The 23215-nt window shown below is 46.0% G+C and overlaps 1 protein-coding gene across 1 annotated transcript in view; it reads left to right on the top strand.

Annotated features, from left to right (window-relative positions):
* LOC308147840 (receptor tyrosine-protein kinase erbB-4-like) overlaps positions 1-23215 on the top strand; it is a gene marked incomplete at its 3' end in the record, with an annotated part of 282612 nt that overhangs the window by 205212 nt on the left and 54185 nt on the right. Inside the window, 5 exon segments of the mRNA XM_080520173.1 lie at positions 1640-1703; positions 2743-2836; positions 6201-6355; positions 8629-8673; positions 14539-14671. Of these exon segments, the coding sequence (XP_080376299.1) occupies positions 1640-1703; positions 2743-2836; positions 6201-6355; positions 8629-8673; positions 14539-14671 (491 nt within the window).

Raw genomic sequence — 23215 nt, 5'->3', positions numbered from 1 at the left:
GTATACTCCACTGTATGCGGCGTGGATTCGCTTAATATCTCACTTTGTTCCCGAGCTACTGAACAGTACATCTCTGAAGAATTTAGTGTTTGGCTCATTAAAAATGTTTTCAGGTTGATAATTTAAAAAAAAAAAAAAAAAGAAAAAGAAAGAAAGAAAAAAGCTCAGGATTCCTCGGCTCGCTCTTGTTCCACGTCTCTATTCTTAATGAGGAAAGGCATTAATTCCCCTCAGTTTTCTACGCCTGTTGAATAAAACAAAGGCAGTGGAGAGGGGGGGGGGGGGTGACTGAGAAGGTGTCCAGTGAGGCTTGGTGGAGGAGGAAGTGGGTCAGGGGGAGAAGTGTTTAATTAAAAAAAAAAAAAAAAAAAGTTGCTCCTGTGGGTTTCCGGATTTGTTCGGCGGTCTGAACAGTGGCCGCCGTCCAGCTTAAAACAGGGCTAATCCCCCATCAGCCCCCCCCCCCTCCCCCCACTCCTCCACCGCGGCGCACTTCCAGCCGTGAAGGGGGCCAATCAGGAGGAACGGCTTTGAACGGAATAGAAATGACCCCAGAGAGCCGCCGCCGCCGAGGCCCTTTGTCTCCCAGCCATTCTCCCCCCGATGTCTTCTCCTCCCTTCAAAAACCAACAAAGCAGATTTTTCTCCCCACTGTTTTAAAAAGGGTTCCCCTGGATGGAGCTTCCAGGAGAGAAATCTAATTCATTTTGCAACAAGGGGGTAGGGGGGGGGGGGGGGGGGGGGGGCAAACGAGCTGTGGGAGTTCCCTTTGAGTCCGGCGAAACGTTATTAATGAAAGGACAAGCGCGCTAACGCTGTTTTTTTTTTTTTCCTTCTTTGTTGGAGACAAATCGCTTTGATCACAGCGAACCGATAGGACCGTTCAAAGAAGAAATGTGAAGACATTAAAGCTCGGCGAAAAGGGAAATGCGGGGATTTCATCTTCACTTTTATTGCCCTTTTAATATGATGCGGTTGAACTCTGAAGCGTTCCCTCGTCCCTTTTTCTTTCTTTCTTCCTTTCTTTTTTTTTTTTTGCCGCTCCTCCTCCGTAGCGTTCCGAACAAGTGAGTCGAAAAGATTTTAATCAAAATGGCCACAAAAAAAAAAAAAAAAACCCACAGGAAAATGCAGAAAACACACACCCGGAGGAGATCCCGAGTCTGCAGCTCGCAAAAAAAAAAATTAAAAAAAAGTTTTACACTCGTCCTATTCTTCCCGCGGTGACGTCGCATGCTAATATGCGGGAGTCGCCGTCGTTATGTTGGCACGGAGATCAAAGGGGGCTCTGTATCGGCGTATCGATCCCTCTGATGTGAAAAGTGTTTTTGATCGGTGGGGGGGGGGGTTGTTATTGACAGCCGCCAGCCGGAGGCGGCTCGCTTCAAAAGTCGAGATAATGCGGCGATTTGGACGCGAGGCGGAAATTTATGGATCGCGCGCACACACACACACACACACAGGAGTACGAATCCCACAACGTGGCCCGAGGTGGTGTGCGGCTCCTGCCACTGTAATTGCAGCGATATTGAGCTCCATTGTTTACTCCCAGACTCCTTTCAGAAGCGAGAAAAAAAAACAAAACAAAAAAACTAATCCGCGAGAAAGTGCACGTTTTAACTGCTCAAACTCCTTCCAGACGACGCGTCGCCATCCGGACGGAACGCAAAATACGCTGTCACCCTGCCACACGTTTGCCCAAGGCCTTCATTATACAACATCCTTCCATTGGGTCTTTAAGTCGATCAAACGGTCTGGGGGTTGCCAAGCACACGGTGTCTTTTTAACGGCCTCGTGAAATGTAAAACACTCCTTTGCAAAAAACGATAGTTGGGGTTCTACTTCTAAGGTTCCTCCGACTCTGCCCCACCACTGTTGTCGCATAACAAAGTTATTTGAATTTTGAATCTCCAGCCGAGGAAGTCGGGGGAATCCTTCTTCGTGACGTCAAGAGTTGTGCAGATCTCCATCTGTTGTGTTTACATTGGCTTGTTTCCTCTTAAATATCTAAGTTTTAACAGTGTTTTGAAGTTATAGTCTGCGTTTAATTAGCCTTGATAAAAGATTGAGCCTGGAAGAGACCGAGAGAGGAGAAAAGGAACACAGGCGTCGGGAGCTAGCCGTTAGCTCGTGGCGGCTAGTAGACGATCAAGTAATACCTGGACTCGTCTTCGGTGATTCCGCGCAGTCGGAAAAGCGCTTCAACGTGATCCAGGAAGCCGGTCGTTCTGCCAAAAGTCAGGAGCCTCAAAGCCTCAAAGGTGAAAACTGGCAGCTGCAGAGGCTGAGGAGACGAGGAGACGAGGACGAATGGAGGACGAAGCGTCTTCTGCTTCCTCAAACATGTTCCAGACGGGGTCACCGATGGCAGAACGACCCTTCTGTGTCTTCTTCATCAATCACTGGGTTTGAAATGATTATGATGATGAAATATGGTTAAATTCAGCCTCTTCGTGGTCAAAACTCTGATCCTCCATAATGTAAACACAACTTGGGCGTGTGCACAACTCGTGACGTCACTCTATTATTGTCAGAAGCTCCGCCCAGCAGCGGAAATACCAACGTTTATCGGCTATTTTCTCGCAGATTGCCGTGTTTTAACATTTTACCCTTCGGCCAGTTAGCATAAAAATGTAACTAGAAGTGACAGCCAGAGGGTTTTGGCGGGCGAATTTTCATTTCACTAGGACTTTAAGAGGTTTTTTTCCACTCATCTGACGGGCGTGTCTCCGTCGCCACCAGGGAGTCGCGGGAGTTCGCCAACGGGTCGGTGTGTCTGGAGTGCGACGGCCAGTGCGAGAAGATGGACGGCGACACCATGACCTGCCTCGGCCAGGTAAGAATCCCCCCGGAAAACCGGTAAATAGATTTTTATTTTTTTTTACATGTATGGCTAACCTAACAACGATGTAGTGCGCATGCCAGGCCATGAGGTGGCACTGTTGGCAACCTTGACCGACGATGCCGTTCAAGGAATACGATCCCATGGATACGGACTATCTTTGTGAGCGCACGCGCCATATACGTCGATACACGCCGACGGAAGGCGCTCAGTTCGTCAATTCCGGGTTCTGCGTGTTGCTCAGGGACACTTCGAGGAGTCGAACCGTTCAACCGCTTCGCGCATTTTTTTTTCAAAAACAATGGAGCCCTTTCGCCTTAAGCCGAACGCCAACTCCTCCGCAAGAGCGCGACGTTCCGGTATCGTCAGTGTTCCTGAAGTTGGATATCAGTAGATATAAGTACTGTTTGTAGAGGAGAATGGTAGGTTAATGTGGGGGATGATAAAGTACCGCGGCTACTTTAGGAGGCATGCTTCTGGCAAACACACACACACACACACACACACACACACACAGGAAAATAAAAAAAAAAAAAGCAAAATGAGATTAGATTGTGACCTTCCCGTAAAAGTCGCTTCTGGAGCCTTGGATGTGATCACACCGGGATTCTTGCAGAATGTTTTCTTTGTTTTGTTGTTTTTTTTTCTCAGAAATATCAGTCCACAAACATGCACATCTGCATAGATCGTACGTTCTCTACACCAGTGTTTTTCAACCTTTTTTGAGCCAAGGCACACTTTTTGGAAAACTCTGGAGGCACACCACCACCACCACCCGAAAATGTTAAAATGTGAAACTCTGTAGCCTCTATTAACAATATAAAGTCTTTCTCATCAAAGTTTTATCAACAGGAATCAAATAAATACAGAAAAAAAGAATTTCCCAATTTCTTTTTTTAATAGTGACTACCTCAGTGTGAAACCTGGACCTGATGGATGAAGAGCTGAGATCCTGGTTCACATTCTTCCTTTTCAAAAACTTCTCCATCACTGTCACTGACACAGTACTTTGATACAAGATGGTAGCAGGAGGTGGAGATGAACCACACTGACGTCTGTCAGTTTCTATTTCACCGGCAAAGTTCTGTGCTGCCCTCTATTGGTGAAGAGTATTTATACATCATTACTCTGCAACACACTGTCGCTGTGAGAGCGAAAGTTTTTTTAGAAAAAAATGTGAAATTGCATAAATTCCCATGGCACACCTGACTAGATCTCGTGGAAACACCAGTGTGCCGCGGCGCAGTGGTTGAAAAACACTGGTCTACATGCATAAAGAAAGCTGGTCATGCAAGGTTGCCCTTTTAAATTGACGCTTATTTGCCCTTCACGCTGCAATATGACACCATCTGCTGGTAGGATACGGTACTGCTAAAATTGAATCAGGAACCGTGAGCTTCTGTTACTATGGTTACTGATGCAACGACACATCATGAGTCCGATAAACCTAACCGGTCTGCGCAGTCGTGAGTCAGAGCGTTTTCAAAAAGTTGTGTTTTGAGCCGTTTCCTGAGAGCAATTTCAAATAGTTGCTCCCCCCCTGCACGTTTACATGAAGACAGAGTAGTTTTAAAAGACTTGTTTCGCACGGAAACCAAGCATTTTCGAAAAGCTTCAGCTCCTCCGTTTACATAGAGATGGTGCAGTTTTAAAAAAAAAAGTTGTTTGCCGCAGAGACCAAACGTTTTCAAAAAGTCTACGTTTCCTCCGTTTACACAGACATGGAGCAGTTTTTAATAAAGCCATTTACCACAGACACCAAGCGTTCTCATAAAAGTTACACTCTCCCCCGTTTACACGGAGACAGAGTCTGTACTTTTTCGAAAAGTTGCATTTTTTGTCATTTTTTAAAAATGTTTACCGCAGAGACCAAGCATTTTCGAAAAGCTTCAACTCCTCCGTTTACATAGAGATGGTGGAGTTTTTAAAAAAAAAGTTGTTTACCGCAGAGACCAAATGTTTTCAAAAAGTCTACGTTTCCTCCGTTTACACAGACATGGTGCAGTTTAAAAAAAGTTGTTTACCGCGGAGACCAAGCGTTTTCGAAAAGCTTCAGTTCCTCCGTTTACACAGAGATGGAGCAGTTTTTTAAAAAGCCGTTTACCGCGGAGACCAGGCATTTAAGAAAAGCTACGTTTACACAGAGATGGAGCAGTTTTAAAAAAAGTTGTTTACCACAGACACCAAGCGCTCTCAAAAAGTTACACTCTCCCCCGTTTACACGGAGACAGAGTCTGTACTTTTCCGAAAAGTTTAATTTTTTTTGCCATTTCCACATATTTAAGATTTTTCTTTTTTTTTTTTTTTAAAGCTCCACAGTGGGAGCCACTTTCTTGAAGATGCGTTTTGAGTGCAAAACGGACCCTAAGACACAGCAAAAATTTTGTGTTTTCACTTAAACGTAAGGCGACATCCATCTCGCGGCGCGTGAAGATCCACCCGCGTGCCCGAAAGGCTAATTACACGTTTGCGGCGTTACATTCCAGAGTCGCTGCGTCGAAATCTACCGCATGACTTATTCTGGGGAATCAAGTGTTTCTGGTTGACCTTTTATGACCGTCCCCAGAGAGAGAGAGAGAGAGAGAGAGAGAGAGAGAGAGACTCAAGTATGCACAGAGGCTGGTGACTTTGAGATGCTGGTCACAGCTGAGTAGTAAATAACACCAGAGTCAATCATCCACTCGCAGATACACATGCATACAGCATACACAGATACACTTCAATGCGTTTGGACATCTGTATGCGATGGTTGCACGCACACACACACACACACACACACACACACACGCGCACACGCAAAGTGAGAATAATGTTTATGGATGGCGTGAGCCTGAGAGAGGCTGTCCATCAGGTCGCCGTGGTCGTCATTAGCAACAGCGTGCTTAAGGCAAAAAATGTTTTTTTAAAAATCCACCCGGCTCCCTCTGCAGAAATGCAGATTTACATTTTCTAATGTAGGATTTTTTTTTATCCAGTTATTTTTTTTTTTTACTTTTTTGTCGCTTTCGCTTTTCCTCTTTCGTATTCGTGACGCTCACTTACCACTTGTCGCCTCCTCCGTCACATTCGACCTGCAGCGCTTTGACACCACCCGGTTCCTCATACATTCTTATTTTTTTTAATTTTTGTGTGTGTGTGTGTGTGTGTGTGTGTGTGTGTGTGTGTGTGTGTGTGTGTGTGTGTGTGTGTGTGTGTGTGTGTGTGTGTGTGTGTGTGTGTGTGTGTGTGTGTGTGTGTGTGTGTGTGTGTGTAATCCAGGAATTTAGCTATATGATAGGAAGTAGGTACCTTGCTAAACCCCCCCCCCCTCCCTTTGTTCCCTTTTCGCCACCGCCCCCCTCCTCCGCCTCCCTCCCAGGGTCCCGACCAGTGCGTGAAGTGCCTCCACTTCAAAGATGGACCCAACTGCGTGGAGAAGTGTCCCGACGGCCTGCAGGGGGCCAACAGCTTCATCTTCAAGTACGCCAAGGCCAACAACGAGTGCCACCCCTGCCACGCCAACTGCACCCAGGGGTAAGAGTGGGAGGAGACGAGGAAAGAGGGGGGGGTGGGGTTTAAAAAAATACCCCAAAAAAAAAAAAAGTTAAAAGGAGGGTTAATCCACTCCTTTTCAAGTGTTTTCTTGTCTTCGTGGTGCGAGAAAACCGGAGGTTCACTTCATTGGGTGGCGTTCCGGACATTCCTGTCAAGGATGGAGAGAGAGAGCGGAAGAAAGAGAGAGAGAGAGAAAGAGAGAGAGCGAGAGAGAGACTTATTTAATCTCAGCGCCGCTACATTACCTGACCTGCAGCTGGATTCAAGGCTGCCCTCTGGTCAGGGGCTGAATGAATTGAACCTGAAGGTGGAGGTGTAGATGAATGAAGAGGCGGATGAAGACAGGAAGTAGCCTGTGGGGGTGGGGTGGGGGGGGGGGGGGATGAGGGAGGAGTGGGGGGGGGGGGGGAGAGAACAATAAAGAACACGGAGGACATGGTGTGATGTAATCCTTTTTTTTTTTTTACATCCAAAATGTTCACAGTGGGATTTTTGGGATGGCGGCCTCCAGGGACGTTTTTCGAAAAATAAATCAAAAACAAACAAAAAAAAAACCGCTCTCGGTTCCCGTCAAAAACGGAAACTTTTTTGAAAACACTCCGACTCCGCGCAGCGTCTCTGCCCCTCGTTTGCAGGAAGAAAGTCCGCCAAGAGGCGAAGAAGTTGTGCATTTTCCACTTTTAAAAAGTGTTTTCCTCCTCCAAAGCCGTCTTTTGAAAGACTTTAAACTTCAGCGGCGGCGGCTGAGAAACACGTCGAGGCGAAGGTGACTCGATGTCGCCGCCCCTTTTAAAAAAAACCCCATGAAGTCATTTATTAATTTTTTTCTAACCGCAGCTGCGCTCGTAAATTTCGATGACATCAGTGCGGCTTTGACAAAAGAAAAACAAACAAACAAAAACGAACGAGGACGACCAATGGCGATCGAAGGCAGAGGAAGACGACGGACGCGAGGTTGCGACGCGCGCGCGCGGCGTCGGATGCTAATTAGCCATTTGCCGCGCCGCTTAACCGACGGCGGCTTTGGAGGAGCCACAGTTGTCGCTGATTTAATTCCGAAGTTATCGCCGGCTCCCCTCATGTGCTGTGTAATTTGTTGCGTCTTGTGTACACACACACTCACACACACACACACACACACAGAGAAAGCGTTCAAAAACAGCTCTCCTGTGTCGAGCCCGCTGTTCAGAGTCGTCCTCTCAAGGCTATAGAATTAATGAGCAGCGAGGAGGCCGCTCTAATCACTTCCTGCTTTACCTCATGTGAGTGTACGCGTCTTGCTGATCGCCGCAGCAACGGGCGCCGCGTGGCGCCGCATGGCGCCGCGTGGCGCCGGCTTTGGTTGTGAGGAAAAAAGATGAAGGAATCCACCGTGTGTGAATCTGCTTCTTCTTCTTTTCCATAAAATGACACGGGATTTAACCACAAAACAAAAGTTGCGCACCGATTTTTGACAATTTGTTCTATCCTTTTTTTTTTTTCTTCTTCTTCCTGCCATTTCCATGTCAATGGATATTGTTTTTCAAAACGTTGCTGTGAAAGTCTTTTTTCCTTCTAAACATTGCAAGTCATTTATTTAAAAAAATTAATAATTTGTGTGTGTTTTTTTTTACTTATTTATTGATTTATTTTATAAAAATTATTATTATTTTTTTTTAAATACATTACAGTCATTCCAATGTGCTTTTTTAAGAGAAAATAGAAAAGCACAACAATATGTTTTATCCAATAACGAGTGAATAGGGATTTTATACAGTTCGAGGCCACTTCTCAACACGTGTACGGCTAGGGGAATTGAACCCGCGACCTCGCGACCGAGAGACATCGGCCTTCTAAAACAGCAGGGAGGCCATTTTTACATCCTTCCATAATTGGTGGTCTCATTCGCCCCTCCCCCGGTGCTGCTCCCGCCTCCGATTGGCTCGCCTGCCGTCTTCGACGTAGACACGAACCAATCAGATCGGCGAATGAGGCAATTTGTGGGGTCATGACTTCACCATCCTAGGGAAAAAAAACAATAAGCTTATATACCTGCGTTTTTCTTTCTTTTCACCACGTTTCCATACTAGCCTGGCTCTTTTTACATGGATACAAACAAGATGGGAACAACGCGCCAAGCCCCGTCAATCCCCCCCCCCCCCCCCCCCCCCTCGGCGACAGCTGATTGACGGGGAGGGAAGCCGACGCGAGGTGTACTCATAACCTGTCCCCCGCTTTAATGGACGCCCGCTCTGGTTTTGTCTGCCCCGCAGGTGCGTCGGGCCGAGGCTCCAAGATTGTGTCGGGATGATGGACAGGTAAGGATTCCGCCGGTTTCAGGTCCTTGTTAAATCCCGTTTCTCATGATACTCATTAACAAGGGGGGGGGGGGGGGGGGTCTTGTCTTTGTCGGTCTTGTGTTTTCTAATTGGCGGGCGAGTTACAAATCTTGTGTTGCTGTGTAAGCTTTGACTAAGCCTTCTTGTGGTCCAATTACTCTCAGTATCTTGTGTGTGTGTTGATGGAACCGCTGCAGAAACAGCCGCCGTGGATAATTCACACACTTTACGAAAGGGAGATTTCAGACTCCTGCCAGTGTGTTGTTGGGGTTTGTTTTTTTGTTGTTGTTGTTTTTTTTTACATTTATGCAAAACTAAACAAATCCCCTCCTACATATGAATGAGCCCGGCAAATGACTGCCTTTTCCCACAAAGGCGCTGAACTCGCTTAACCCTCTCACGACTGACATTAGTTTGTTTTTTTCTTTTTCTTTTTTGGGTCCCGCTGCAGAAGACCAGTGTTTTGGGGGTTTCTAGACTTTGATGTATTTCTGGATGGATGGATGGAGGGATATGAGGATGGATGCATTTCTGGATGGATGGAGGGATATGAGGATGTATTTCTGGATGGATGGATGGATGGATGGATGCAAAGAAGGATGTATTTATGGATGGATGAATACGAGGAAGGATGTATTTCCGGATGGATGGAGGGATACAAGGAGGGATGCATTTATAGATGGATGGATGCAAAGAAGGATGTATTTATGCATTGATGGATGAATACAAGGAAGGGTGCATTTCCGGTGGATGGATGGATGAATGGATGGATGGATGGATGGATGGATGGATATGAGTAAGGATGTATTTCTGGATGGATGGAGGGATATGAGGATGGATGCATTTATGGATGGATGGATGCAAAGAAGGATGTATGTATGGATGGATGAATACGAGGAAGGATGTATTTCCGGATGGATTGATGGATGGAGGGATGCATTTATAGATGGATGGATGCAAAGAAAGATGTATTTATGGGTGGATGAATACGAGGAAGGATGTATTTCCGGATGGATGGATGGATGGAGGGATATGGGGATGGATGGATGCAAAGAAGGATGTATGTATGGATGGATGAATACGAGGAAGGATGTATTTCCGGATGGATTGATGGATGGAGGGATACGAGGAGGGATGCATTTATAGATGGATGGATGCAAAGAAGGATGTATTTATGGGTGGATGAATACGAGGAAGGATGTATTTCAGGATGGATGGATGAATACAAGGAAGGATGCATTTATGGATGGATGGATGCAAATAAGGATGTATTTCCGGATGGATGGAGGGATATGAGGATGGATGCAAAGAAGGATGTATCTCTGGATGGATGGATGCAAAGAAGAAGGTATTATGGATGGATGAATACGAGGAAGGATGTATTTCCGGATGGATGGATGGATGGAGGGATATGGGGATGGATGCATTTATGGATGGATGGATGCAAAGAAGGATGTATTTATGGGTGGATGAATACAAGGAAGGATGCATTTATGGATGGATGGATGCAAATAAGGATGTATTTCCGGATGGATGGATAATATAAGTAAGGATGTATTTATGGATGGATGGATGGAAAGAAGTATGTATTTCTGGATTGATGGATGAATACAAGGAAGGGTGCATTTCCGGTGGATGGATGGATGGGTGCATACGAGGAAGGATGTATTTCTGGATGGATGGATGCAAAGAAGGATGCATTTCTGAATGGATGGATGGATGCGAGGAAGGATGTATTTTTGATAGATGGAGGTAGTTTAGAAGAAATGTACCTAAATATAAGTTGGATGGATGGATGGATGGATGGACATGAGTAAAGATGTATTTCTGGATGGATGGATGGATGGAGGGATACGAGGAGGGATGCATTTATAGATGGATGGATGCAAAGAAGGATGTATTTCCGGATGGATGGATGCAAAGAAGGATGTATTTATGGATGGATGAATACGAGGAAGGATGTATTTCCGGATGGATGGATGGATGCAAAGAAGGATGTATTTATGGATGAATACAAGGAAGGGTGCATTTCCGGTGGATGGATGGATGATTGAATGGATGGATGGATGGATGGATATGAGTAAGGATGTATTTCTGGATGGATGGATGGATGGAGGGATATGAGGATGGATGCATTTATGGATGGATGGATGCAAAGAAGGATGTATTTCTGGGTGGATGGATGCAAAGGAGGTATTTAATGATGGATGAATACGAGGAAGGATGTATTTCCGGATGGATGGAGGGATACAAGGAGGGATGCATTTATAGATGGATGGATGCAAAGAAGGATGTATTTATGGATTGATGGATGAATACAAGGAAGGGTGCATTTCCGGTGGATGGATGGATGGATGAATGGATGGATGGATATGAGTAAGGATGTATTTCTGGATGGATGGATGGATGGAGGGATATGAGGATGGATGCATTTATGGATGGATGGAAGCAAAGAAGGATGTATTTCTTGATGGATGGATGCAAAGAAGGAGGTATTTATGGATTGATGGATGAATACAAGGAAGGGTGCATTTCCGGTGGATGGATGGATGGATGAATGGATGGATGGATATGAGTAAGGATGTATTTCTGGATGGATGGATGGATGGAGGGATATGAGGATGGATGCATTTATGGATGGATGAATGCAAAGAAGGATGTATTTCTGGATGGATGGATGCGAGGAAGGATGTATTTTTTGATGGATGGATGGATGCAAGGATAGATGGATGGAAGCAAAGAAGGATATTTTTACTGGATGGATGTTTTGATGGATAAACACATATGTACACATTCATGGATACAAGGATGGGTGGAGTGACGGATGCATTTATCAAAAAAAAGATGAATGGATGGACGACCAAGCATTATATTCACACATTCAACAGTAATTCCATTTTTAAAAAAAGGTCATAATGCTTAAATAAATCAAATTTCTTCAATATCTCTGTCTGAATTGAAACACTGATAGAAACGAGGGCAAACTCATGAGCTCAGAAACAACAATTCAATTGAAAGAGCTACAAAAGCCAGAATTTATATAGAATTTAACCGAACCAGCTCCTTTTCTTTTCTTTTTTTTTTCTTTTTTTAACAGAGACGAAGCAGAAATGAGACCTTTTCTACTTTTCCCCTCCGGGAGACATTTGCCGAGTCTCTGCTCTTACAGTGGCATTATTCCCCCGTCTCATCTGATGACCCCCCCCCCCCCCCCTGTGTCACTCGTTCTGACGGAAACCCTCTCCGCCTAATTAAAGGAGTCTTCCCGCTGGCCGCCGTCCTCCTTGTCCCACCCCGCCACCTCCCTCGACCTAATCTCTCCAAACCGCTGCATTACTATTCCCCACATGGACGTATATCTCATTATGCCTCTTTGTAAATTTCAACCCCCCCCCCCCTTTCTTATTTTCTTTGCCACAATCAATATGGCAAATGCTCCACCAGCGCGCTACACCACTCTTCCATTAGCCGCTAATGGCTTCTACATGTAATGGCGTTTTGAACTTCAGGTACGAGGTAGAGGAGGCGGCTTATTTTAATGTAGCGTTGGCTGTGTTGTCACGGAAAGAGGAAAAAAAAGGAGACGGCGAGATTTGGACGGGCGTGTGACGGAGACGGGCCTGAGTGCTCGCTGCAACAAGTGCAAGGAGGTATATGTAAATGGCAAACGCATTAGTGCCATCATTAGTGGCGAGAAAGAGCTTTTAACTCCCAACCTTTAGGCTCGCCTTAAGCAGACTCCCAAAAAAAAAAAAGAAAAAGAACAGATGCTGGAGAAGTAATTTCTGAAAGGATAGGCACTTTTAATTTCTCATTTATTTGATATTTTAAACTCGTAGGTGCTTCCATCAAAGACATTTCCAGGATTAAGTCGAAGAAAATCCACTTCGGTCTTCGTCAAAGTCGCTCTTCTGACCTTTAAAAAAACACCTCTGAGGCACTTTTCATAAACAGATGAATAAAGAAGTCTATATGTTCGTGTGTGTTTGAGCATGGCTATATGTCCGATATAGCTGCAAATTGAAAGTTGGATGGTAGAAGATGGATAGGAGGTCAAAGATTCAACCTCGCCTGTTAAATATCCGTAGTATGTAGCTACTGAGTGAAATGCTAGCCTTGTATTCAGCGTTCTTTGTTTACACCACAGTAAGTTCTCGCTCTCGGCTGAATCACAGGTGAAAATAACTATGAAGTACTTTCAGCGTCCAAAACAACCCCAGCGTCGACATATGCTACCGGGGAATAAACAGTGACTGAGCCTCATTTGAGGAGCATTTCTATATAGGAAGGTGGAAAATAGCTACATATGGAAACACGAAGGTTGGTTGATCAACTGCTTGGCACATTGGTTGGTTGATTGGTTGGTTGGTAAGCTGGTTGATTGGTAAGCTGTTTGGTTGGTACATTGGTTGGTTGGTCGGTTGGTACATTGGTTGGTTGGTTGGTTGGTTGCTTGGTTGGTTGGTTGGTAGGTTGGTCGGTTGGTACATTGGTTGGTTGGTTGGTTGGTTGGTTGGTTGGTTGGTTGGTAGGTTGGTCGGTTGGTACATTGGTTGGTTGGTTGGTTGGTAAGCTGGTTGATTGGTAAGCCGTTTGGTTGGTACATTGGTTGGTTGGTTGCTACATTGGTTGGTTGGTTGGTTGGTTGGTTGGTTGGTTGGTTGGTACATCGGTTGGTTGGTTGGTTGGTTGGTTGGTTGGTACATCGGTTGGTTGGTTGGTTGGTACATTGGTTGTTTCATTGGTTGGTTGGTTGTTACATTGGTTGGTTGGTTGGTTGGTACATTGGTTGCATTGGCTGTTACATTGGTTGGTTGGTTGGTTGGTTGGTACATTGGTTGTTTCATTGGTTGGTTGGTTGTTACATTGGTTGGTTGGTTGGTTGGTACATTGGTTACATTGGCTGGTACATTGGTTGGTTGGTTGGTTGGTACATTGGTTACATTGGCTGGTACATTGGTTGGTTGGTTGGTTGGTACATTGGTTACATTGGTTGGTACATTGGTTGGTTGGTTGGTTGGTTGGTTGGTACATTGGTTGGTATGTTGGTTGGTACATTGGTTGGTTGGTTGGTTGGTTGGTAGGTTGGTTGGTAGGTACATTGGTTGGTTGGTACATTGGTTGGTTGGTTGGTTGGTAGGTACATTGGTTGGTTGGTACATTGGTTGGTAGGTTGGTTGGTACATTGGTTGGTTGGTACATTGGTTGGTAGGTTGGTTGGTAGGTACATTGGTTGGTTGGTACATTGGTTGGTTGGTTGGTTGGTAGGTACATTGGTTGGTTGGTACATTGGTTGGTATGTTGGTTGGTACATTGGTTGGTTGGTACATTGGTTGGTAGGTTGGTTGGTAGGTACATTGGTTGGTTGGTACATTGGTTGGTTGGTTGGTTGGTACATTGGTTGGTTGGTTGGTTGGTACATTGGTTACATTGGTTGGTACATTGGTTGGTTGGTTGGTTGGTACATTGGTTGGTTGGTTGGTTGGTAGGTACATTGGTTGGTTGGTACATTGGTTGGTAGGTTGGTTGGTACATTGGTTGGTAGGTTGGTTGGTTGGTACATTGGTTGTACATCTATAAACCCTCGATCTAAAACAGGCCGTCGTACACGCCCATTCAGTCGCACAAAGTACGAACGCGACCGAGTCACATCGAGGCGTTAAGAAAAAGGCTGAACGAGTGCAGGTACATGCAGGAAATTGTGGGAATCTAAAGGGAGCAGTGCTTTCCGTGACATTTGCACTTCCCTCCAAAGTGCCTTGGAGATTGTTAATGTTCCAGCAATGTTATTTTTTTTTTTTTTTTTTAACCCCCTCCCTCCCTCCAACTCCACTGTCTCCGCAGGACTCCCCTAATAGCAGCCGGCATCATCGGCGGCCTCTTCATCATCGTCATCCTGGCGCTGAGCGTGGCCGTTTACGTCCGGCGCAAGAGCATCAAGAAGAAGAGGGCCCTGAGGCGATTCCTGGAGACGGAGGTGAGGGGGGGGGGTGGGGATATGACACCTCGGAGCATGGAGACGTCAGTTCCTTTGTTTGAATTCCATCTCTGGTAGCTTTCACTATTATGGTTTCTAAGCAGAGGGAAAGGAAAAAAACACATTAATTCCAGTTAAAGTAGTGCGAAAATGACTCGTGGGCCCGAACCAAACGAAAAGTTTCTCGATGCGTCGGCCCTCCGCTCCACCTCGCCCCATTTTGCGTAAAGGTGGCTGGATTCCGCTTTATGCAAACGAGCCCTGGCTCCTTGTGGACACGTACCTCTATTGCGGGGGCCTTTGTAATTAGTTGATCGCAACTCATCACATCTCGGCGTTTGGTCTTCCGGCTGACACTTTGTTAAAGTGACGCTCTTGTCGAGAACCTCCTCGCCTTGTTTTAACGGGAAACATCGGTCGAAATCAACATTTTAAAACTCCGTACACGAAATATAAGCAACAATTCTGGCTTTGTCAGAGTATTGACTCTCAGATTTCTGCACTTTTCATTCCATATACTCATACTTCACCCTGCACAGTCCTCATCTGGACGCTGTATTACCTTTTTTTTTTTTTTTTTTTTTGCACGACGGATGTGTACTCAAATGAAAAAACCTTGAAACATTAAACCTTGGCTACGGTACTTAGCCAAACCGTGCGGTGCGCTGCAGCATTTTTTTTTTCTTCAAAAAATTATTCACGGCCACCATTGGCCATCGATCCGACCTTGTAGAAAGTTCATTTTCTGGGAAGCATTAGACGGCCCGGGACGACTTTATATTCAGCGCGGAGCCGCGAAGATTGAGGCGCGGTGGGGGTGGGGGGGGTGGGGGGGGTTGCAACCGTTCACACGCCGCGTCCTGCCGTCGCTGCAGGTCTGCCAAGTGGATCCTGCCTCCAGAAGCCGGGTAGACGACTTGTCAGTCTGCATTAGCGTAATTTACAGGTGGGGGGGGAGGGGGGAGGGGGGGGGCGTCAGCGCCACAGACAGCTGTCAGGACGGAGACGGGAGCCGGAGAGGCGCGGCCACGAGCACTTCCTGCCTCATCCCCACCAAACACATCCGTCTTAATCAAGCCGGCTGTGTTCTGACAGTCACTTGACCTGGAGGGAAGTCTTCAGTCCTGGCACATTCACTAATATACTGTCGCCAGGGAGGGGGGGGGGGGGGGGGGGGGGGGGGGGGGTCTGGCTCGTGGCCGGAGGCGATCCTCCTCCTTCTTTTTTTTTTTTTTTGGCATCCGTCTGCGTGACGACGTGCCGCGACTGATGTTTGTCACAAGATTTTTGATTGTTATTACGGTGACTTGTCAAAATAAAAGTACCCAAGTCCCAGGAGGCTATGAACCGGGAGTCAATCCGTCTACTGAGCATGTGCAGGAAAACTTGCTGCTACACCTGCCGGCAACGCTTCAGAAAAGCGTACATTTTTTTTCTCCCCGTGGTTTCCACGGAGATGGACTCGGGAGCGTTTTAAAATGTTGCGCTTTCGAAAAGCTCCACCTTGGCAGCTATTTCCCAACTGCAAACGGGGCTTAAAACTCTTGTATGAATAGTCTTGAGTAAGCGTTTTCAAAAGTTGTGTTTTCACTGTTTACACGGAAATGGAGTCAAAAAGTTGCGTTTTTTTACCCCAATTTTTTTGATTTTCCTGGTCGGATTTTACGACTTACCGAACTCCTGGCCCCCAACAATTTGTTTCTCGGGAGGGTTGGGGCACCCGTGCATCAATCTCCCTCGTTTCTACAAAATTGGCCCGCTTGAGCGTAAAAGTCATTAAACGCAATGGAATCTTGAACGCCCGTGGGAACGTCGGCCTCACCTTGCTTGTGAGGCCGACGCCCTGGTTAAAGAGCGGCCGTGGGTTCAGCTCTCCAAATGTCCATATGTGGACACATTAGCAGCCTTGTAAGTCGTGTCATGAACTCGACACCGAACCCGATCGGGCTTGTAGGTCACCGTGTGTGAGAGAATTAGAGGTACGGAGAGAGAAAGCGAGAGGGAGAGAAAGAGCTGTGGATCAGAGAGAAATGTCATTACCTGACAGATGACTCACACCTGCGGGGAGTCGGAATTGCTAATCTGTTCCCATCAATTCACCGTCGCTCGGGAAAATAATAAATTTTAATCCAAAATGTCCCTGGATGGGTCCGTCGGTGGTGGTTAGATTTCTCAATATGGATTGACGACTCAATTTTGAGGGCTTCTTTATCCCTCACCCTACCCCGTTTGGGGGAAATTTGAGTCGGAACACACAAAAAAAAACAAAAAACTGACCGTCGAGAAACACAACGGCGCTCGGAGTCGCTTGAAAACGCCACCGCGTTTGCTGCTGCGCGTGAACACGGCGGCCATTTTTGCGAAGTTGCCACTTCGCGGAAATGCCTCCGTCGCCAGAAGCGGGGATAAAAGGCAACGCCGGTATCACACGTGGCGCGAGACGCTCCCCCCCACCCTCACCCGCCCGCCCAGCGTAAAGACAACTCTTGCTCCTTTTGCAGTTGGGATCATTGCTTTCCCGGAGGCCGTTTTGCGGGCTGATGAAACCCGGCGATAGTCCCCGGACGGCTGACGAATGTGGATTCTCTATTCAGTCGAATAATAGAGCTGAATCGGTGTCTGCGAAAGGAGATCAAGCTTGTCTGGATGAGGAATTTTAGGATGGTGGTGGGGGGGGGGGGGGGGGGGGGGAAATCTCTCTCTCTCTCTCTCTCTCGTCTTATCTGCCGTCGCTTCAGAAAAGGTTCCTCCCGTCTGCGCTGTCAGAAACGTGATCTGAGCACTTAGCCGGCATTTCCATATCAAGGACACGTGTGAAGGCTGGTGCCGATTTGCAAAACACACCGCGATTTCACTCCTTTATCGCTTTTTATCGTTTTTGGTTGGGTTTTTTTACACCCCCCCCTACATCCTTCATTCCGTGTCTTCTTCTGGTTTTGCTCTCTGTTTTGATCTCAATTCATCTGCCCCCCCCCCCCCCCCCCCCCCCCCCCCCCCCCCCCCCCCCCCCACCCCCCCCCCTCCTCGCAAGCACACATTTATTCGTCTATCTTTTTTTTTTTAAACTTTCTCTGTTTTCTACTCTCCCTCACCTTGAGAGACTAATATAAAGGAGTCGGGCCACACACTGCGGTGCCTTGTGCAGGAGCCTCTGAAAACAAATTACTCTTCACAGGGAGAGACGGCACAAACAGAAGAGTCCCCTCACCGCTGCGGCGCGACCTCGGGGCCTCTGAACTTTGACCCCCCCCTCGTACCGACGGAGCGGGACTAATGCACTTGGAATCACCCTCCCCTCCCCGGGCCGCTGTATACGGAGCGTTTCAGCACCGCGGGGGTGTGGACAGCGCTCGTGCTGCTTACATGACCCCCCTCCCCCCCTCCCCCTCCCCCCACCCTCCTCTTGCACTCTTACAAGAAGGATTTCAGCATCGGGGGGAGCTGGACAGCTCCCGCCGTTCGCCCCAGGCTGACTGAACAGAGACGCAGGACAGCATCCCCAATGCACCGCCGCCGCAAAAACGCTCTTCGTTGACGGGAAATATGAGTTCTGCAACGTGAAATGTTCTGAATAGAGAACGCCACGTCGTCGGTCCAAAGGCCCCGTTTTCACGTGAAACCTGAAGGACTTTAGGTAGTTTGGTTTTGACAGTCCAGCTTGGTCGCCTGTCCCTACGAACGTCGGCGTACTCGTCATCGTTAATGTCTCCGTTACAAAAAAAAAACCCCAACAGTCGCGAGGCCCGGCACGGTAACTACGTCAATTTCAGCATTTCTAATATTTCCGTATATATAAAACATTTCGACGAAACTATTTGCTATGGAAATAGTATGAAAGGTTGTGCTTTCTCCCGGTTCCATTGAGACCGTGTCATAGCAGAGTTCTATTCCCAGTTGCTCCAAGAACTGTTCCGTACATGGAACCTCGACATTTTTCCCTTTTTCACTCGAGAGAAACAAACTAAAACAACCAAAAACTACAACAGTACAATACCAGACATGATTCACTGGCTTGTCTTTCGTTTATGAGCTTCAACGTGGCTAGTAGCAGCTACTAGCGCTAAAAGGAGCTACAAGCGCTAATAGCTGCTACCGGCTCCTGAAACTCGTGTGAGCTGTTCAGTGCGCACGCCCGACAAAAAACCCCCAAAAAACCCACATCGTTTGTTTGGCAAAGCTTGTTGAAATAAATACATGCTTTAATAGATAATAATGTTAAAATACAACTGTAGGTGTGTATGGTGTTGCGTTTAATGCTGTCCCCTTTAACTAGTTCTACCCTTTGAACATCACGTAATTAATACGAGTGAAACTGTTTTTGAAATTTGAAAGAGGAAAATGTGAATTTAAGTATATATATTTGGTATTTACTTGATGTTTTATGATTTATTTGAACGCCATCTTGGTTTCCATGGCCTACCGTTTTTAAAACGTCGTAAAAGTGACCTCTTGAACGAATGCGCTCAGTCAATTCCTTCCGAACCTTCCACTCTTTTCAAAGCATCGGCTTTCCACGACGATAAAATTCTCCCCAACTATAATTCTTCAGTCGAGGATTTGCAGGGGTAAACAGAGACGCCCCAAACCTAACATCTGAGGGAGGAATTTAGCCGTGAACCGCACAAAAGTTGAAGATCTGAAGAGTTATCGTCGGTCTGTAAAACCCAAGGCTGCTATTCATCCCCTGTACGGCACTTGAATATTATTATTTTCTGTCTTTTGGAATGGCGACACGATGGGAAATGACTTCACCCACAGTAAGAGAGGAGCGGTTTGCTCTCCGGGGATTGCCACGCGACGGCGTTTACTCCGAGCGATAACAAAACAGATGCTCAGAAATGTCCGCCGACCAGAAGCGTGTTGCGGCTGACAGAGGTCAGAGGAGAGAACGGACAAGAAAGGCTGCAGCCTCAGATAACCGCTCTTTTACTGCCAAAACCTTCGGGACGACGGCTTTAGAAGCGCCGTCATCCAACAGGCAGGGCGCTCGGGTTTTCCCGATTCCGCCACGGAGACTGGCGAAAGAGTCCCATCGGGTGCAAAATCGCCGCACTCGGTTGTGGTGAGAAACTTTGAATGCAGATGGCGGAGTCGTTCCAGCTGCTGTGATTAGCTCAATCATGTGAGCGTCCTCGCATACTGATGGGCATGACTCTCCCCCTATTATGCTGGAATTATCCTAATGAGATCGTTCTGTTTAGCACAAGATGTTTTAGTTTTCCTGGCAGACTAAAAAAAGCAGACGCTTGAGACGTTGAGAGTCAAATTAACTTTTTTTTAGGGGGGGGGGGGAGATCTTCAATAATATCAGGTCATTAGAATCCAATTTCAAGGGTCATTTTTCACCATATTTATCCCACATTTGTACTTCTTTTTTTTTACCGAACGGACGATCCAGCGGGTGTTTTTAAAAGGTCATGAGAGTAAAATTGATGTCACTTTTGGGCCGTGACCGACACTTTGGGATCGTTCTGATCTCAGCTGACGGTCCCGGGGACTATTTGCTCATTTTCGCCACTTAACCCCAAACGCCAATAAGTCCAATCAATTCAATCTCGTTTCGAAAGGAACTTTTAGAAAGGAAAAAAAAGAACAGGTTTCGGTTGGCGTTTAGTAATAAAATGACAGACGGGGATTCAAACCTCGGTCTGGGGAGCGGGGGAGGGGGCGTCTCGCCACTTCTCATACCCAACACAAGAACGTTTGGATGGCCACGGGGCCCGATCCACCTCCTACAATCGCTCACGGGCAACAAGGCTGCGGCTCGAATTGCCGTTTCACCTCAGCGTGTTTCAATTACACCGCACAACAAATGTAGCCTTTTGAATGGGTAATGCGAACATTAAAGCGCACACCCGAAGGGTCTGGCGGAGCAAGTTTGCGTTTGAAGACACTGTTTACTTATTCAATACGCAATAATTCTGCAAACGTATTCCAGCTGGAGGCTTGAACATACTGAATATTTGTCCAATGAAGCATCCGAATCCTCTCCGCCGCGCCACCAGTGAAGCTCATTTGGCGAAGGCACGCTTCATTATTAGACGGTAAATAAAGTGGCGTGGCGAGTGTGTGTGTGTGTGTGTGAGAGCGAGCTCCAGAGACCGTCGGAGGCCATGGGTCTGTATCTTGTTTAATAGACCGCTCCTCTTCCTTGTCCTTTCAGTAGCCACGTCCTAATGGAACAACAGCAGCCGCAGTCCGTCATCATCTGCTCTTATTACTGCATCTGGAACGTCACGCACTGTTCTGAGCAAACAACATCCTCCGCGCAAATGCCAAACCCGTTGACTCAGGATGCCAGTATTGGGTACGATACTGCAAAACATATCGGACCGATACACTCGTAAACATGCAGTAAACGGGAGCCTTCGATGCTGTTGAAGAGGAGTGTATCGTCGACGTACAGGCGGTGTGAACGTGGTATCGGTACTCGGTATCGGCAAGTAGCTAAAGGTTTGTCCAGGTTTTGGTACTAGATATTGGCAATAGCTCAAGGTTAGTACTCGTGTCGGTACTCGGTATCAGCAAGTAGCCAACGGTTAGTACTCGCATTGGTACTCGGTATCAGCAAGCAGCTAAAGGTTTGTCCAGGTACCGGTACTAGACATTGGCAATCGCTAAAGGTTCATACTCGTATTGATACTCTGTATTAGCAAGTTGCTAAAGGTTAGTACTGGTATCGGTACTCAGTATTGGCAAGTAGCTAAAGGTTAGTACTCATATTGATATTAGGTATCGGTAAGTAGCTCAAAGTTAGTCCAGGTATCAGTACTAGATATTGGCAAGTAGCTAAAGGTTGGTACTCTTATTGGTACTGGGGATCAGCAAGTTGCTTGAAGTGAGTCCAGGTATCAGTACTAGATATTGGCAAGTAGCTTACGGTAAGTACTGGTCGTTGGTATCAGCAAGTGCTGATACCAGTACAAATCTATCTAAAGGTTACTGGTATCGATACTCAGTATTGGCAAGTAGCTACAGGTTAATCCTTGTATCGGTACTCAGTAACTAAAGGTTTAATACTCGTCCTGGAAAAAAAGTGGTATCAGTGCATCCCTTCTTTTGAGAAGCTCAAGAAACTCAATGATAGTAAACGAATTATCCTTCACCACCATCATTTTCAACATTATTGCCGCTTTTAAAAACATAATCTCTCTACATTAATATGCGGGGTTACCACAAACCACATACTTAACAATTCATAAGGAACTAAAACTTTCACAAGGAATTCTTTTTTAGTGAAATCCAGATCTTCGTTGTTTTTTTGGCACAAGTGTTGACAGGAGTAAACATACAAAGTTACGCCGAACGCATTGGGAAAAGATAATTGAAAGAGAATATTTATTCAACTTGGATTGTTGTATCTTGTGTCAAGAAAGCAAAAACAAACAAAAAAATGTTGTTTGTTGAGAAAGAAAGTTGTTGAGATTGGGGGGGGGGGAAATCATATTATTTATATATATATATATATATATATATATATATTACATCTAATAATAAAGTCAGTATGTAGCATAACATTTATAATCAACATGTAACATTCAACATGTAGCAATAGTAAATACTCCTACATACACTTAATAATAAATATAGAGCATAGAACAAACTAACATTGATCCTTTCCTCAACATTTACCATTTAATACTGAAAAGCCGATGTTACAATATACTCTTATTGTACATGTTACATAATATCAATATTTAACATGTACAATTTAATATCCTGTAACATTTCATATTTGACATTCAGTGTCTCGTGGCACATTTTGAACCAATTCATATTTAATAATCAGCATGTGCCAAGTTTAATTACTCAACATTTAACACGTGACAACATGTCGTTTAACGGTCACGCAACAGTTACTACGTAACATTTAATATTCAACATGCAGCCACAATGTAATTTTTAACATTCAGCTTTTGACCCTCTTTTTTTTTTTTTTTTTTTTTTTTTTTTCCATGTCACCTTTAATAATTGAGATTCCACACGTCGTAATACATTTTTAATGTTCAAGATGTAACAGTCAATGATCGACATCAAACATTCATCCTTCAATCCTTTAAACACTCACGATTTGTAACGTTCAGCATTTCACACTTGTGTGGATATCATCATATTACACCTTGGATTTGTTTTTAAACGTCCTGCATCACACGGGGTCGCGAGATGAAAGCTGTCCTCCTTTGATCTCGCTCATAGAATGTATTCATTATACCCCCTCCTCCTCCGCCTGCTAACCCCCTCCCGGCAGCGGCTCCTCGGCGGGGCTGGACGCCGTGCCTTCAGGAGGGGGGGGTTGCCCAGCCATAACAATAGCCATTAAACGACGTGTCATTGCCGAGCTGCCGGCAATGTCATCCGTTCCGCGGAAGCGGCCGCGGCACGGCCGCCACCGCCGCCACCGCCGCCGGTCCTATTGTGCTGATGGTTTTTATATCACATTGAGTAAGTGCTTGTATGGCTGACCGGCTGATATATGGCCTCATTATATTGTTTGATGGCCGTATTTGAGCCGGGTGATTATGCCGCTGATAAACCGCGGCGGAT

This window comes from Blennius ocellaris (assembly GCF_963422515.1).
Source record: "Blennius ocellaris genome assembly, chromosome: 24".
In the NCBI taxonomy this organism is placed as follows: domain Eukaryota; kingdom Metazoa; phylum Chordata; class Actinopteri; order Blenniiformes; family Blenniidae; genus Blennius; species Blennius ocellaris.
The sequence above is the reverse complement of the archived record's forward strand: the minus strand, read 5'-3'. Positions and strand labels throughout refer to the sequence as shown.